This window comes from Apis mellifera, linkage group LG1 (genome assembly GCF_003254395.2).
Source record: "Apis mellifera strain DH4 linkage group LG1, Amel_HAv3.1, whole genome shotgun sequence".
Lineage (NCBI taxonomy): Eukaryota > Metazoa > Arthropoda > Insecta > Hymenoptera > Apidae > Apis > Apis mellifera.
In genome coordinates, this window is record NC_037638.1 from 6408063 (window position 1) to 6427542 (window position 19480).

The 19480-nt window shown below is 22.2% G+C and overlaps 2 protein-coding genes across 2 annotated transcripts; both read left to right on the forward strand.

The window, feature by feature from the left end:
• Positions 1 to 1524: 1524 nt before the first annotated feature.
• LOC410070 (centrosome-associated protein 350) lies at positions 1525 to 13331 on the forward strand. The gene is made up of 11 exons (XM_026439522.1): positions 1525 to 1675; positions 1816 to 3537; positions 3625 to 3892; positions 3982 to 4409; positions 4478 to 4701; positions 4772 to 6196; positions 6564 to 6724; positions 6886 to 7052; positions 7132 to 11146; positions 12069 to 12151; positions 12220 to 13331. Exons 1-11 carry the CDS (start codon positions 1577 to 1579, stop codon positions 12943 to 12945), a joined length of 9318 nt encoding a protein of 3105 aa, XP_026295307.1. The 5' UTR covers positions 1525 to 1576; the 3' UTR covers positions 12946 to 13331.
• A 3054-nt stretch (positions 13332 to 16385) lies between these two features.
• LOC410071 (glycerol-3-phosphate phosphatase) lies at positions 16386 to 18353 on the forward strand. Its single transcript, XM_393558.7, has 6 exons — positions 16386 to 16645; positions 16829 to 16989; positions 17093 to 17230; positions 17308 to 17515; positions 17623 to 17764; positions 17845 to 18353. Exons 1-6 carry the CDS (start codon positions 16558 to 16560, stop codon positions 18029 to 18031), a joined length of 924 nt encoding a protein of 307 aa, XP_393558.1. The 5' UTR covers positions 16386 to 16557; the 3' UTR covers positions 18032 to 18353.
• The last annotated feature ends 1127 nt before the right edge of the window (positions 18354 to 19480 follow it).

The following is a 19480-nucleotide window of genomic DNA, read 5'->3' on the forward strand; positions in this document are numbered from 1 at the left end:
TTTTAACAATAATTATTGTTGATTAATGTTAATAATTAATATTAGTTATATAATAACTAATACATATTTTCAAAAAGAAAAATTAATTAATTTAACTTCATTATAAAATAGAAACTAAAAAGAAAATTAATTTATTCAATTTTTAATTATTAATTAAGTATTAATTTAATATTTAATTTCACATTTTACATTTATTAATTCTTACTTGAGCTAAATATTTTTTTGTCTATCATACATATTAAATACGTATAATTGAAATTTTTTAAATATATGAATTGAAAATTTATATTTGAATTTATCTTATACTCATAAAATTCATGAAATTTTATTTCGATTAATCATTATTATGTTTTCCGAAATAGTAATATTTAAAATTTTTATTTTATTTTATTATAAGTTTTATTTATTATTTAAAAAAATTATTTTTTATATATTTTTAAATAAATGTTATCAATTTTTTTTTTCATAGTATTTTTTCATCATAGTTTATTATCTAGTATGTTTTCTTTATAATTTTTTTTCAAAATAAAGTTTATAATATATTTTGTTTTTAATATATATTAAATTTTTAATATATTTTATATAAAAATATTTTAAAAAATATAATTTAAAAATTTTTTCTTAATCCTCATTCTAATATATTTTATATTCACGACATACTTCATGTTGTAAGCGTCAACGTTACCAGGACTGATTGCAAAAAGTTAAGATGTTCGAAGAGAGAGACAAAGAAAAAAGTCACTTAATAGTTTTGTTTAATATAATCGGTTATTGTTTTCTTCATTTGATGTTATTTTTGTGAAACATCGCAGTATACAATTTTTATAAAATACTATATTTGTTATCAAAAATAATTATCTTTATTATATCGTTAGCATATGTCATGTTTGCAAATTACTGTTATCGATTATTCACATTTTGTCGTTGCCATGTTTTCAAGTCTATGCAAATAGGAAATCGCAAAGTACCACGTGATTGTCGTTTACAAATGATTGTGATAATTTATTACACAATATTATGGAAATATGAATAATATATAATATACAAAAATCCAAATATTTTAATTGAAATATTTTAAAACGTTTTTATTATTCTTTATTAAACGTTTAAAAATTGATTTTATAAAACGTAATTTCGTAAATTAGGTTATAAATATAAATTTTATCTAATATTTTTTTCAAATTAGTTATTTTACCTGTGTTTAATGGTAAATGTATTAAATATTTAAATGTAAGTTTATTTATAGATTAAGCTTATAATTAAATTATATGTTAATATTATTATTTTGAAATATTAGTTTAAATAAGTTCATGATTATATATTGATTTTACTATTTTTAAATTTTATATATTAAAAATGCAAAATAATTTATTTCATGTGTAATTATTTAATTTATTTTTGATTCTATGAAATATTTTTTAATTTTTAAAATAATGTTTATGTAATTTTTTATTCAATATACATAAAATATATTTATTATTATGATATATATTATATGATATATTTTCAAGCATGGACAAAGAAATAACAATAACTAGTAAATATAAATTTATTGATATGCTATATATATAAAAATATGAGTGGTAGTTCTAAAAAAGAAGATATTAATGCAAAAAAGAAATATGTCTTTTTTTGTGATCCTGATGTTATTGTTCAACGTGCTGAAGCATCTGCAGTGAGTTAATTTTTTTTATTTAATTATCTTTTATTTTTATATTATATATGTATAATTTTATATTAATAAAAATAATATTAATTATTTTTTTATATTATTTATAATATAATATGTAATCTAATAAAATATAATTTTAACAGCAACAAGATTACATTAGCAACCAAATCTTTAAAGACAAACCATCTAATTTTCCAATTGAATTTGACTTAAAAAATTTAGAAAAATTATCATATCAGCCTATTCAACCATATCCTTTCACATTTATAAGTGCTGTGAAACGAAAGCTTATATTAAATGATGGTTCTGAGGTTTGTATAAAAACACAAGAATCAAATAACAAAAATGCAATTAAACCTTCAAGAATAATAAAGTCTGATAGTACACAGAATTTGCATGAGGTTATACATAAAATGGATTTTATAAGACCACTAAAAGTTCCAGACTTGAAAATTTCTGCAAAGAAATTAGATTTTTCGAATAGAGAAAATTGTGCATCCAAAGAATCGGTATCTCCAAAATTTGAAACACCTTCAAAGGAATTTATTCATGAAAGAGGAGAAAAAAAAACAAGAAATTTTGAACGAGTTCAAAGAAGATTAGATTTCTCAACATCAGATGTTTCATCAACTGTTACTAGTGAAATAGAGCCATTGAAGGTGCCAAATATTTCTATATCTTCAAATTTATCAAAGAAAAAAGAATATGTTAGAGAAAATTCCAGAGAAAAAGAAAATAGAAAAAGAATTAGAAAAGATGAATCTTTATTTTCCAAACAAGATGAAACGCAAGATTTTTATAGAAGATCCAGAAGTCCAAGATATACTTCTAGAAAAGATTTTTCTAACAATATGAATGAAAATATAATAGTTTCAAAACTAAAAAATGATAGATTTCATATGCCAAGGGAAAGTGATTTTGTTCCATCAAAATCAAAAACTAAAAATTTTGCAACATCAACTGCTAAAAAGGTTAATGATAAGAAACACAAATCTTTTAATACTAAATCTTTAAAATCAAGAGATACTTCTTTAGAATCTAAGAACAGATCTTATAGTAATGAATCACTTTCCGAACGATCTTCAAAGTTATCAGATAAAGTCACAATTAGGGAATCTAGAAATATATTTGAAAATTTTGATTATAAACATAAGGATGATTTACATATGTTAAAACAAATGGATGATCAAAAATATGTATTTTCATCTGAAAATAAGCAAGTTAAACAACATAAAATAACATGTCAGTCTCAAGGAAAAACAGGAAATATATTTTTTAAGGAACAGAATAAAAAATTTGAAAAAATAAAACCTTCAACAAGTAAAATGGATGGCAAAATGTATATAATAAATTCTAAAGAATCTGAAGGTATAGAAAGTATAACTAATTCAAATATAAGTGTAAGAAGTCAAAGTCCAAGCACTATTTCTATACAACAAATGAAAAATAAAGATTCTGAAAAAAGTGTACAAGGTACCAATATATGTAAATTGAACAAAATTACAGAAGATTCAAAATATACAGATGATTCTTTAACACAATGTACTAATGTAAATATAAAAAAGGAAGAAGAATCATTTACACAAATTGCTACTACAGATAAACAAACTAGTAATAGCAATGAATCTAATTTAAGTGATAATATTTTGTCAAGTGCATTGTTTGATCCAAAAAGAATTTCATTTAGAGATGAAAATCGTTTACAACAAGAAGAATTTTGTGATTTAGTTACTCCAGATATGAATCTTATGCCTCGATCTAAACGAAAACGACAATTTATACAAAACAATAATATAGAAGCAGATTTGAAATGTTCAAAACATAATGTAGGTAAAATTGAAACAGAATCAGAAAATATGTTATTGGTAAGTATTGATAATAATATATATAACATATATAAATTATTTTATTTAATCTATAATTATAATACAGAAGTAATTTTATAATTGTAGTTACATCCAACTGCCTTACATATGCAATTCCAAGCTGAATTGCATCTTCTTGATTCTTTTAATGAATCATTGAGACAAGTAATGGATGTTGAAAAATGTTTATATAATGTTAGGCAAGATCAAGAAAAAGAGATATCATTACAGCATAGTCAACCAAATAATCAAATAAAACCACATCTTTCTAAAGCAATGGATGAAAGAGATATTGATGATATTAAACATTGCAATGATAGTAATAAAGCACATAAACTTGTTGCTACTGATAATGGTAGAGTAAAAAAAATTTATTATGATATATATTAATTATCTTTTAATCTTATAATTTAATTCTTAATAATAATATTAATATTAATATAGCGTTTCCGACAAATATGGTACATCATATTACAAGTCAAACTATAGGAAATGAGTTTGATAATATAAATAAAATAACTAAACCAGTAGCAGTAGAAGTACAAACTCAAACAGTGAATGATATGGCAACTCAAACAGATATACGTTCTACTCGACGAAATGTACAAAGTAGATGCTCAGAAATATGTGGAACACCTTATGAACGAGGATTCATTGGTGATAGTGAAGTTCCACATTTTTCTTTAGATTCAGTAGAACAGTTTGAAGATTTAGATCAGATAGAAGAAATATCATTGCCTAGCAAATTAAGAACAATGTCAGAAATAAGCTTACATGAAACTACATCTTCTATACGGACAGAAACTGGAACAGAGATTAGCATTTCAACTCGAGATGTAACTTGTTCTTTTAATAAATATTTAGATTTAGAAGTAAGTATAATAATTAAGAATTTCTATATTGAAATTAAATCTAAATTAAATATTTCATACATTTTTAGATTGCACAATTAATTAAAGACGAAAAACAAAGATATGATAAAATTGAGATGTTATTCAAATCTCGTGAAAAAACTTTAAACGATCGAACTAAAAAATTAGTGAAATTAGAAGAACAAAAACGAGCATTAAGAGATACTGGACAAGATAGTCGTGTTAGTTCTGTTAAAAAAAAGCAGAGAGCCTTACTTTTAAAATTACAACAAGAAAAAGATGAAATGAACAGGTATCGTAATTTTTATTATTTAGAAATGTTTTATTTATTTTTTACATATTTATAAAAATTTTATTTTTAGATTAAAAGAGCTTCACAAAATTGCAAGTCAAGAACGTAAATTAATGCTGCAAAAACAAAGAAATATGTTTAATCCTCAAATATCTACTAAAAACATTTTAACGAAATTAAAACGGAGCGCAGATAGTCAATCTCCAAGAAGACTCTCTGGACCTATGAAGGGTTATGATATAAGAAGCAATAGTTCTATGAGTTCTTTAGTTGACTCTGATAAATCTCAACAACACGATCGATCTCAAGCAGATGCTCGTATGCAGATGTCGGAAAATGAATTACATTTTTCTAAAATTGATTTATTAAAAAGTAATAAATTCACAAATCTCGTTGAAGAATCTAACGCATCGTTTTTAAAATTTGATAAATCTGATAAAGCTATGCAAAATATGTCCGAAGAAAAATGTCTTTACAACACACAAAAAGATGGAAACATATCTAAATATGAAATAAAATCAAGAAAATTTGAAGAAAAAATGCCCAGAGCAGATGTTATTAGACTGAAATCAAATCAATATAATTCGGTTGATGCGAAATTAATTCCAAATCATTCAATAAATATTTCCGGAAAATATCTTTTCGAAAAAGGAAAATCTCCCGATATGTCAGAATTATTACAACAGAATTTAAATAAATCTACATCTGAATATATTAAATCAGAATCTGATACTTTAGTAGAAGAATTATCCAAAAAGTCAAAACCTTCTCAAGTAATTGATAATCATTTTCAGATTCTAGTATCGCCAAGAGAATCTTTAAAAGCTATTTCTACAAATAGTGAAATTTTATCAGAAGAAATAAGTTCAGTTAGTCAAGATACTGTATTGAAAACATCGAAATCATCACAAGTATCTGAAGACATTTTGCAGATGTATTCAAAAAGTTCTAAAAGAAGTAGTAAATCAATTCCGACCGACATGTCTAAAAAAACTCAATATAGTTCCGAATCAAAATCAAATTTTAAACGTAAAAGTTCAAAGTGTCAAAAAAGCAAATCATCATCTAGTATACTTACAGAAAATATATTACGATCTAAATCTCATTCTCAAATGTCAGAAGAATTTGTGAAACATCATAATAAACGAACAAGAATGGAAAAAGAATTTGTTCAATTTGATAAAAATGATGAAAATGCACTTATTGATAAACATACAAAAGATAAAAATTTAAAATTATTAACAGATCGAATAGACGATTATGATGCTAAAGAAAATGTATTTTGTCAGAAAATATTTGATAAAAATGTAGATATTTACGGAAATTCTTATTGTAGTCAAGACAAAAATGGACATAATTTTGATGAAGCAAAATCTCAAATTGGTAATTTTGCTATTTCTCATCACAGTTCTGGAGAGAGTGATAGAAATTATTCCAAATCCGTGGTTATCAGATCGCAAGATCATAATTTGAAAACATCTAAAAAACTCGAACAGTAAGTACATACCTTTTTTTAAATTAATATATTTATATATTTCACTATCGTCGGTTTAATAATATTGAATCTAAATTAATAACATTACGAATTACTAGAAAGAAGAAACACGTGTAAGAAATCTAATAATAAACTGTATATTCACATCATGAAATGAAGCATTGTAAAAATAGATTCAGTGCAGCAGTGATCTGCATTCCACTGTTATTGCAGTATTCTACTATAGCAAAAATTATTTGGCTCAATTTTTAAGATCAAATAATTGTTTTTAATAATTTTAAATTTTTATAATTTTTACATTTAAATTGTTTGATGAAATCGATATGGAAGATTTATTTCTGCTATCAGACGTGATTATATTTTTCAGAATTTTAAATGCGCGTGAAGCTGCGCTTACATCGCGGAAAAATTGTGTGGAAGAGTGGATGGCTTGGCATGCGAAATTAAGAACGGAAGAGGATCGTGTTGCACGAATGGAACAAGCTGCACTTAAACTTGTAACTGCAACATCTAATGTTTTTTTACAAGGTAATTTTATTATTAAATATTTTTAATTATTGACAAATTCATTGTCTTCATAAATAAAATTTTTTTATATAAATAAATAATTATCTATATAGACATATTAATAAATTACGAATTTAATTATTTGTTTTATTATTAAAAATCAATATTGTATTATTTTATAGATACTACTGTTTCATCGGACACGAGCGATATTGAAGGAAGAATAGAATTATTAACAGAAAAATTAGCCGAAAGACGAATAGAGATGTCACGGTTGAAAAGGGAAGCTAGAAAACAGACGAAACAGAAACTTCGTGCTTTAGAAGCTAATTTGTTGAATCAAATAAAGGTAAACAATTTAATATTGATAATAAATTAAAAATGTTATTCATTATATATGTATATTAAATAATCTGTTGTGCAAATAGAAATATGATACGACAATTTACGAAATGCGCAAAAAATTGGAGTCAAGAAAAGGAGCTTCTAAAGATAGTGAAAAATTAGCAATAGAATCAAGATCATTGGCAGACTTTAAAATACCTGAGATTCCATTAAAAAAATTGCAAGATATATTCAAAAACAATGATTTACTAAGATCCAGATCAGAATCCGATTTATTATCCACAAAAAAATTATCAATTAAAGATCCTATGAAAAATATTAATATACAAAATGAAATTATTGAAGCCAGATTTGAGAAAAATCATTCTGAAAGAATGACTAAATCTTTAAGAAGCATAAGAACATTGGAACAATTAAGTTCCGCAAAATCGAGTATAGTGAATCACAGTAGTCAGTCTGTTTTTGATGAAAGTATAACAGAACAAATCGAAATTGATAAACTTGGTTCTGCTTCCATGTCATCAGTTTCAGATGGTACTCGATCTGAAAAAAATATTCCTTGTGGAACTCAACAATATATAAATGAAATACAAAATAAACAAAGTATATCAGATGTAAAGAAAAGTAGTATTTCTGAAGATGTTAAAACTGAAATCAATACACCAAAGTCTGAATCAGATATATATACACAATCGGAAGCCAAGTTTTCTAAATATGATACTACAATTCAATCTGATTTAAAAGAATATAAATCTGATTTTGACACATTTTCTGAACAATCCCGAATTAAGACTATTTCATCACAATCTAAAATTAATAAATCTCAACATTCGGAGCATTTGGAACATATTTTATCAGAGAAACCTAACAATATTCAACATTCTAATGCAGAAATAAACACTGAATCTGTTAATGAAAGTCTTGATTTTTCTAAAAAATTAGATTTTTTGCGTTTAAATAATCAAAATTTGAATGAGGACATAAGTTCGCTTGAAAATGAATTGAAAATACTTTCAGAAATGATGTCACGTTTTAATAAAAAATCTATTGAAGAGAAAAAATATGAATTACAAAATGAAGAAAAAAGTACATCAAAAGATATATCTGAAATACATTCGGTATCGGATAAAATTAATGAAGTTTATGATGTAGAAATTATAAAAGAGGATAAAATCAAAAATGTAGAATTACATTCGAAGGAAAGTAACTCCGAAATTCCACAATATTTAACAAATAATACAAGATTATTGTCACCTACTAATTTCAGTGATAGCAATAGTATAGTGGAAGAAGTTGATAATGTAATATCTGTTATAATGCCACAAAGTAAAATGTCAACTTCTAAATCAAGTAGCCAAGAAATTGATTATAAAGCAAGAAGTAAGAAAATTTTAAATGAAATCGAAAAATCTATAATATCAGAACATATTAAAGTACCTAAGGATGAGCGTTCAGAGATATCAATTGAAAATAAAAATTTAAGTTTATATAAGAGAAATGAAGAAATATCTAATGATACCTCTGCTAATATCAAATCTTTATCTGAAATTTATTCAAAATCGATTCAAGATAAAAATCGATGCATAAATATTTTGGAATTTGAAACAATATATCCCGAAAAAAATATTGAAGAAAATTTAACTGATTTGAATAATGTAGAAAGTTATCAATCGTTAAAATCGAAAAAAAGTTCTTTGTTATCTTCAGAAAACTTCGAAGATAATGAAAAGGATAAATCTTTAAATCAAAATACAGATATCAATCTTAGTTCAATAATAAATGATATATCTTCTACAGAAATTCATTTAGAAAATAAGAATAATTCCGCACTTAAAGACGTTCAAGATGTTTCAAAACAAGCAACAGTTACAGAATATGTAAACGAATTATTGAAAAGACAAGTTTCTCCTCAATTATCAAATTCAATGAAAACAATTGAGACTTCTAAAGAATCAATAGATTATGTAAAAGATATAAGAAATGATAATATGTCTTATCAAAATATAAATGATATACATTTAGTTTCAAAAACAAAGAATTTAGAATTATTATTAAAAGAATCAAAAGAATTAACTAATAATAATAAAAATGAAACTGTCTTTACACAAACTGAAGAGATGATAGAATCTCAAGAAATTTCTCAAAAATCCATTAAAAGATCTAAACAAGATATTTCTGATTTAAATATGAGTAAAAAAGAAATTATTGAGAATAATAATCAATCAGAAGTATTTTTGAATAAAACTTTTAATAAAAATGATTGGACTATATCTGATTCATTTGATGTTATTTCTGCATGGGAAAAATCTCAAAGTCAGACATCAAAATCATTTAATGATTTGAGTACATTAAATTCAAAAAACATATCCCAATCAGTTAATTATAAAAATGAAATAATTAATGATATAGAGAATGATATAGAGAATGATATAGAAGATATAGAGGATGTTTCTTCATTTATTCCAAAAAGTGAATCTACAAATATTGAAATACATGAAATAAAATTTGATGAAACATTGGACCATGATTTTGAAAAATTTGATAATAAAAGCAAAGATGAATTGCATGTAATTTCTAAAAACAATGATGAAGAGCAAAATGAAAATAGTATAGAAACTAATGATTTCCAAAAAATTATTTATGATTCTGTCACTAAAATATTGGATAAAGTTGAAAAAAGTATCGAAAATAATATAATAAAAGAAAAAATTGAAAATCATACAGATATGGATAATGTAAAAAATAAAAATGAAATACAGATAGAAGAAAGAGAAAAATCAATTTCAAGCAATGTTATTTTAAGCAGTAATTTAGAAGAAAATTTAGAAAAAAATAAAATGAAGTTCAGTGATATTAATGAAGAAATCTCTTTTTTGAACTTCAACAATGATAAGAATATTGATGAAGAAATAACAATTAATGAAAATACTGAGATTATAAACACAAATGTTGAAATTAAAAATGACGAGAATACGTATTGTACAGAATCTAAGTCTCGAGAAATTATTATAACAGAATTAGAACCAGAAAGTATAGAAAATGAAAGTTTATCAGAACTTGAAATTGATGCTAAAATAGAATTAGCAGAAGAAGAATTGATAGAAACAGACAAAAATAAAGAAGAAATAGTATCACAAGAACAAAAATTTTTGGAAACCATAATAGAACAAGATAGTTCTGATGGTGAACAACTTGATAATTTGGTTGAAGTAACTGAAGGTGTATTGGATGTTATAGAAAAAGGAATTAAATGTTCTACAGATTCTATTATCGAATTGAAATCTATTTCATCTGATAAAACAAATGATTATGATGTTGAAATTCAAGATAATAAAATACAAAGTGAAGAAAATTCTGCAATTGTAAATGATATTAAGACAATGAGAGAGCATGTTGAAGTAGATACATCCAATGTATCATCACTAAATGTAATGATGAATAAAACTTTTGATATTGTGAAAGATCCAGAATATGAAGATATTTCGGAAGAAAGTCTTGAAGTTTCTGAAATATTTGATAAAAGTGAGCTCCAAAAATCTACTATTATACAAAAATCGTCTATACCAGAAAAATATGAAGCAATACAAAAATCAGAAAAAGTATTGAAAATACTTGATGAAATTACACAAAAACCTTTGTTGAATTCAGAAAATGATATAAATAAATTTGAAGACAATGAATGTATTTCTGAAAATAATAAAGAATTACAAATTTCTGATAAAATTAGTATTAAAAATAATCAATCATTATCAGAAATAATAGAAAATCAAAAATCTGAAAAGATAATATTAGAAAAAGAAAATCAATTAATAGAAAATGTGACTAATATGAACGAAACGAAAAAAAAAAAACAGGAACAAGATGTTTTATCTGAATCAAGTGAAGACAGAGATACACCAAAAGGTGTATCAGAAATTGATATGGATTCTCCTCGAGATCTTAATGATTCAAGATTGGATATCGATGTTTTAAATGATGATTTATTAAGTAATCCAAATATAGAAAATCAAAATATAGATTCGAAAAATACATTTCATGCTACACCTATTGTTGCAACATCTGAAAAGGATATAGAGGTCATGATAGATAAGTTAAAAGGTATGATTTTCACTAATCTACTAATCACTAATTTTATTTATTAAATTATTATAAAATTAAAATTATATAATTTGAATTTCATTAGAATCACATTTTTAAATGAATATTTATATAATTGAATGATATATTTATATAATGAATTTATATAATTATATTTCTTTTATATTTTGTAAATATTTTTTTATTATTTTAATTCTTTATATTAAATATATATATATAAATATGTATATAAATTTAAAAACATTAAATTATTAGATTTTAAATTATATTATTGTTGAATGAATATATAAATGGATAAATATTTTATATTATGTAAATCGTATATTAGACATAATTTATAAAAATTTGAATTTCAACATTATTTACATTATTATACATTAATTTTTATGTTGGCTGTATATTTCTGTGCAAAGCATTGCCTCGTATTATTATTTATTTTCAGAGTAACAAAGTCAAGATAATAAGTACTTAAGGTAATACAACACGAAACTTTGAATGAAATAAACATTGACTTGTTTTTTTTATACAAATCAGTGTTGCATGAGTGCTTGATATTTACTTATTAATTTTTACATGCACAAAGAAAGCCTGTAAATATTGTGCAACACAATATAAAATATAAAACATTATATTTCCTGTCTTCCTTTCAAATATTTTTCAAAAGAAAATAATTATTATATACATATATATGATCTTATATGATTTTATCACAGCTTTATACAATTTTATTAATGCATCAGAATATTTTTTCAATCCATATTTTGATATTATATTTTCTTTTTTATTTCTTTTTCTTTTTAAATCATCAAAGCATTTAATTGAAATAAAATATAATATAAAGATTCGTGTTGCTTTTCCTAGATAATTAATTTATAAAACTTTTCTTCAGTTTATATCATATTTCAAATTTTTATTTGCATAGCTTCATTGGAACAGCCTGGCATGGAAGTTGCAGATTGGGAAGCAAAATTACTTCGTATTGAACAACTTCAGATTGAATTAGAGGTAATTTATTTCTCTCATTCTATTATATCTTGTAAAATTCAATTTCTTTTATATTCATCTTATTGTAGATTAAAAAATTAGAAGCAGAAGAAGAATCCTATTATGTTCGAAAAATACCAAATAAACCACCACCTCCCTACACTCCACCTACTGGAAGTGCAAGAATTTCAACTTCACTTGGATCACCTTCTCCTCCTCCAGCTGTGATTCCTTCAAACATAGAGGAATTAATAGCATTTACAGAAAAAGCCACAGCAATAATATTTAAAGCTAAGGAAGCTGGAGAAGATATCATGAATTTAAAAGCTCCTTCTGAGATCTGTGAATTAACCAAAGAAAATGATGAGACTATGAAAAAAGATAGAAGGATTTATAATACATTCCTTTTCGATTTGTGTAAAGAAACAATCGCTGAAGTGTATCAAGCTGAATACGAAAAACCAGGTCCAAGTTGGACAAAACCAAACGTAAAAACAAAACCTATCGTGAAGATTCCTAAGACTATACAAGAGCTTAATGCTTATGTGAATAAAGAAGTGGCTACATTATTCGGTTTCAAAACAAAACTGCAACGAGAAAATATGGTAATGCGTTGGAGTAGAAAACGAAGAGACCGAGTTGATGAATTATTAGCTAGAGAAGCTCAAGCTGAGGAAGATGAATGGACGAAATTTCATCATGATGAACTCGCGGTAAAAAACGGTCTTACTGTAACTATATTAGATACTCTGTTAATGGAGACTGTGAATGTAGTTAAAGTTGCATATGCAAAGAAAAGAAAAATAATGATTTAGTTTTTTTATTTTTCTTCTTTCTTTTTTCTTTTTTTTTTTTTTTTTATTTGCAAAGTTAAGATTTATGACTGAAGTACTCATATGTATATGAGTTATAACATAATCGTTAATTATAAAAGACAGTATATATTATTTTGAAATTAATTAGTCTAAACTGCTATAATTTTAATGAATTTTGTTAATTATTATTTGTATTCTATGATTTGTAAGGCTGGTTCCTATTTATTTCATGTTCGTAAATAAGATAAAAGGTGTGACAAATTTTATGAATTTTAGAATAATATGTAATTAGCAATTGTCGACCTCGATAATAGAACTCGATAATCAAACTAAAAGTTCGTTTTGTTAAAATAGAATTATTATTAGAGTATATAAGTTTTAGAATAGTATATAAATTTATCACAATTTATATTCATATATATTGAGATGTAACATATTTAACGTAGGAATCCTATTAATTTTACATATAATTATTAATTTAATAATTTTGAGCGTTTTGTTCGAGTAAATTTATGTTTATGTAATATATTTTTTATTTATTTGAATTTTATTACAAATTTATTTTCAACTAAAATAAATTTATAACAATTTATAAATAAGATTTTAATTACAATATTATTTGGACAAAATTTAACAAATACTCGGACAAAATGTTCCTTTGATTATATGTATCTATAACTGTGTTATAGAAGTGTTATCAACTTATAGAACATATATGATATGTTCTTATTAAATCGTATCGGATTTCATACAATTATGCTCAACTATGTATAATAAAACAAAATTTAAACCATAAGACTGATATTTTGGGGCCATTTCAATCTAAATTAAAAACATTTTAAAGAAACACATAATAGTTAATAATTAAACATTGTTTATAAATTGGCGCTAAAAAAACTTTCCAAGTTAGTTATCTGTAATAAAAAGAGTTGATTTCTTATTGTAGCCCCTTTAATATATAAGAATTAATATACAAGTGTAAAAAAAAAAAAACAAAAAAATCTACTTTTTATATTATGGATTGCATCGCGTTTATAAACTGATTAATCAGTTATATTTTAATATAATTTTAATTGGTAATATGTTGACTTTATTCTATTATACTTAAGTTTACATTTATGGTTGTGATGTCAATTTAATATTCACAAAATAAAAAATAAAAATAATGTGTTAATTGTATAAAAATACAGTAATGATGAAGAATGGATTTAGCTTTAATTAGTATCAATTGTGAATTATCAACTTGAACATATTTTAAAAATTTTCATTCTGATGCAAGTCTTTTTAACATGAGTTTGAAAAATTTTGTTTTAGAAATGTATATATGATAATAAGATTTAAATATTACAATATTAGACTTTCTTTTTTAGAAATTTCTACAATCAATAAGAATTATAAAAATTTCTCAAGTTTTTTGCTTGTTATGTAACTTTTGTATTTTTTTTCTTCTACTTTTTTTTTTAATTTACAATCAGTTTAATAATATAATTGCATATATAATTGTTATGTATAGATATTGTTCACGTATGTAGTGTTGAATATGTACTTAATTAAGCTATAATATATTTTATAATAAATTTTTTGAAAAATTTCTGATGTTTGTGTTAATATTTGCATAAAAAGAAAATGTAATATTCCAATGATATCTTATATAATATGATATCTTTGTATATAAAGAAATAAATAATATAAAAAGAATTTATTTTTTATAGAAAACTTTTTATGTTTTTGATAATAGTTTTAATAAATAAAATAAAAATTTTATATAGATTAAATAGATTATTTAAAATAATTTTAAATAATAAAATATTTTTAAATTTCTGTTAAACTTTAATATATATCCATCTATAATCAGGAGAAAAACTTAAATCATTTTCCTCATTTAGCTATAACTCTTATGTAGACATTATTAGTATTTTTAAGAAAGTAAAAAGTAATCATTAAAAATATTCTATTTGAAAAAGATTCTGAAGTAGATAGAAGTTGGTTTTGATAAACACATTATTATTAAAAATTAATAAAAACAGTGTAATATTTAAATGATTTCAATGCATATTTTATTGCTACAAATGCAGATATAAAAATTCTTTTTGTTAATAATATTAATATATTTAGTATATATATATATACTATTACACATGTAATTTCTATATAATTATAAAATAATATAAAAGTCGATTTAAAAATTATATATTTTTTATTAGATACTAGAGCTTTAGTAATGCATAGAAAGTTGTAAAAAAAAAACTGTAATAATAAGAAAACTTGAATGTTACATTTTAGATAAATTAAAAAAATAATTTCAAAAATGCTAAACGTATATTAATGATAGGAATAATCATAATATAGATATAGTATTTGATACTCGATGTCGCTTTAAGACATTATTAGTTTTAACAGAAGTTAAATTAGAAGATATAAATAAATTAAATTAGAAGATATAAACAGTCATGTGGAGAAAAAAAAGAGAAAGAAAAAAATAATTTTATCTAATTGTTATATATTGAATCGCTTGGTAATTTTTTATCTTATTTAGAAAAATTAAAAATATATATATATATATATATATAAAATTTTTTTCTTATTTATTTTTATTTATTTTTATCGAAATTTCGATATTTATATAAATTTCACTATTCATTGTAATAAATTATAAAGAAAATGGAAAATTAGTTTATCAAAATTTATAATTGGTTAATTTTTTTCTCTTATTGAAAATTATTATGTGAAAATATAATTTAATATATGTTTCAGTAAACAGTAACAATCGTATATTGTTTGTTCAATTAGTTTTTTCTCTCTTCACTATTCTCAAATCAAAATATAATATCAAATTTTGAAAATCTAAAATCTCGTCTGGCAATTGTGATTTGATTTATAATATAAAAATAAATAAATAGAGATGGGAAATTACATCCTTTGATGCAATGACATATAATATAATATAATATGACATATAATATAAATATAGAGTATATGACGTCATTCTCTTGAGAAAATTTTTGTAGCAATCCTAATTATAATTAAAATGTGATATAAATTATTGAATTTATTAAAAATGTATATTAATTTGCTAATAAAAATTATTTATGTCGATATTAATATATGATTCTTTTTCAAAAATATAGAAATTAACTTTTTAAATGATATGATTACATTCTATTAAATTTTATTTCATATAATTATAATAATAATTTAAATTAGTAAATAATAAAGTAATAAAATTAAGTTTAATTGTATTTAATTATAAAATAATCATGTAATCTATATAATTCTCTTTATATATGTATAAAACATATTTTGAAAATATTTAATAATTAAAATTAAATAAAAAAATTATTATATATATTAAAATAAAATAAAGTCATAATCATCAGCATATTCATCATATATTAGTAGTTATGAATGAAAGGAACGATTTATATCTCTATGTTATGTAACAAATGCTGAAGGTCACGATGTCAATGCGTGATTGTCAGTGATAGACATACTTTGTTTAAAATTATCTCTGTAGTTATTATAGCGGTTAATTGATAAAGGGTATATTTTGTGTGGATACTAGGAGACAGTTTCATTTCAGTTTGAATACTTGTACCTGTAGGTTATAATAAAATGAAAACAAAAAGTATATTATCATTATCAAATGTAGAATTTAAAACTTTGATGGATTCTATTGATGTAGTTTTATCAGACTGTGATGGTGAGTGATTATTTAGTATAAAATAATTTTTCTTAATGATATTTTAAAATATTTTAAAATAGAAGTAATTTAATATTCATATATTGTTAAATTAATGAATTGAAGTATTTAATAATTAATAATAAATAAATAATACAATGTACAATATTATAAATAATGTTAATTAATCTCAATAAATCTTAGGTGTATTATGGAGAGAAACAGAGGTAATACAGAATTCACCTGAAACAGTAAAAAAATTGAAAGAATTAGGTAAAAAATTCTTTTATATAACAAATAACAATACTAAAACTAGAGCTGAATTTTTAAAAAAATGTAATGATTTGAACTATGATGCAACAATAGTAAGTAAAATATATTGTAATGTTTATAATTGAATAGAATATTTATTATATAAAATATTTATAATAAAATTAAATATATAAAATATTTTAAATTTTTATTTAGGATGAGATAGTATGCACTTCATTTTTGGCTGCTGTATATCTTAAAGAAAAAGAATTTAATAAAAAAGTATATGTAGTTGGAAGTGTTGGCATTGGTAAGGAACTTGAAGCTGTGGGTATTCAACATTATGGTAGTGGAGTGAGTACTTAAAAAAAAAAAATTATAATTAATTAATATATTTAAATATAATAAATATTTATATTTTATTATTATAGCCAGATATAATAGAAGGTGATGAAGTAGAATTGGTAAAAAACTTTAAGCCAGATCCAGAAGTTGGAGCAGTTGTTATAGGCTTTGATAAAGATTTCAGTTTTCCTAAGATTGTAAAAGCTGTTACTTATTTAAATGATCCCAATGTTCATTTTATAGGAACAAACAATGATATTGAAAGACCTTCACCAAGTGCTAATAAATTTCCAGGTTGAAATTTATGTTTATTTATATTATTATATATTATAATTTTTTATGTTTTATATTTATTTTAAATATTTTTTAAAAAAGTTTAACTATAAAATTTAATTATATAGGAACTGGTTGCTTCATAAAAAATATAGAAGCAGCTTGTAATAGATCAGCAGTAATACTTGGGAAACCAGAATCTTTTGTCAGTGAATACATTACAAAGAAGTATGGATTAAATCCTGAAAGAACACTCATGATTGGTGATAAGTAAGTATAATTCATAATAATAATTTATAATATATCTAAGCAATTTTTATGTCCTTTAATACATAACTGTTTTATTTCAGTTGTAATACTGATATCCTTTTGGGAAAACGTTGTGGATTTAAAACTTTAGTTGTATTAACTGGTATTACAACACAAAATGATATAGAGAATATGAATGCTTCCGATATAAATACTAAAAATTTGATAATACCAGATTATTATGCAAATGAATTAGGTGATATATTAGAAATGATTAAAATATCTTGATGATTTTGTTAAAAAGTTTAATTTCATAAATATTTAATATTATTTAAAAATATTTAAAAATATGACAATTGTTTTATTTTCTATTGTTCTATTTATTTTCTGTTTTTGTTATATTTTTTGCCCTATATCTAATGTAATAATATATAAAATATCTAAATATTAATAATGAGTATTAGAAAAAAGATCTTCATTTTTCTTTTATTAAGTTTATGTATATATTTATATACAAGAATATGCAGTGTATGTAACTACTTTCAATATGAGCTAAATAATATTCTCATATGTAAAATATTAAAAATAATAATTGTTTGAATTTTTTGTATTATTACTTTCTATTTTTATAAATAGAATTTATTATTTTTATAAATAATAATTATTTGTCAAGCTTTATGTTAATATCAATAAACATTAAAAATATATTTATATTTATTTTATCAAAAACAAAAATTTTTATTACTTGAAATAAAATAAAAATAAAGAAAATTTCCTAAAATTATTTTATACTTTTCATATTTTTTTTTGAAAATATGGAAATATTTATAAAAATTAATTTATTATAAATATGTTATTTTAATTTAAGTGAAAATTATTATTTAAATAAAAGTTTAAATAAATGAAAATTGATATATTTTAGATATGATATAACTAATTTTTATATCTAAGATATAAAAATATGTCAATAAAATATGATGGAAGATATGATGGAAGCAAATACAATGATACTTTTCTTGTCATTTTTACGATTTTGTATTAAGAGAAACATTTGTTTTATAATACAGGAGAAAAATAAATAAATAACTTAAATATCATAATGGACGAAGTATAAAACAAATATGTTATTCATTGCATTTTGCATGTATCATAGAGTCTTAAAATTTTTAGATCATCTTTACTTAAATATATATTTTATATATTAAAAAATATTAAATATTTTTATTTTTATTGCATTTAATAAAATTATTATATGTATATATTGCATATATATTATAATAAATAACAACAGACTATTTTTTTGAAATTGATTTTTATTGTCGTACCTAATATTTGGTTACTATTAAATTTTTTTACTATCTCACTTGCTAAACGTTCTTCTAATGTTTAAAACATATTTCATATGTTTCATCAACAATATTTCATCATTAAATCAAACTGATTCAATTTTTTATGCAATTAACAATTTTTAACATTCAAATAAAAATTTTAAACAATTTTTCCACATACTTATTTTAAACATTATCGTATCATTTACACTTAAAATTTTTTTCTTATGCACGAGTAATGCATAAAAATGCATTTTTTGAAATAAATAAATTATTTAATAAATAAAATGTTGTAAAATTTGATTTTATTGATTAAAAAAAGAAAATTTTTTCCCTTATTTTTTATTTATTTTAATCAAAATGTTAATTGAAATGTTTATAGAAAAACCGAAGAAAAGTTTATTAAATT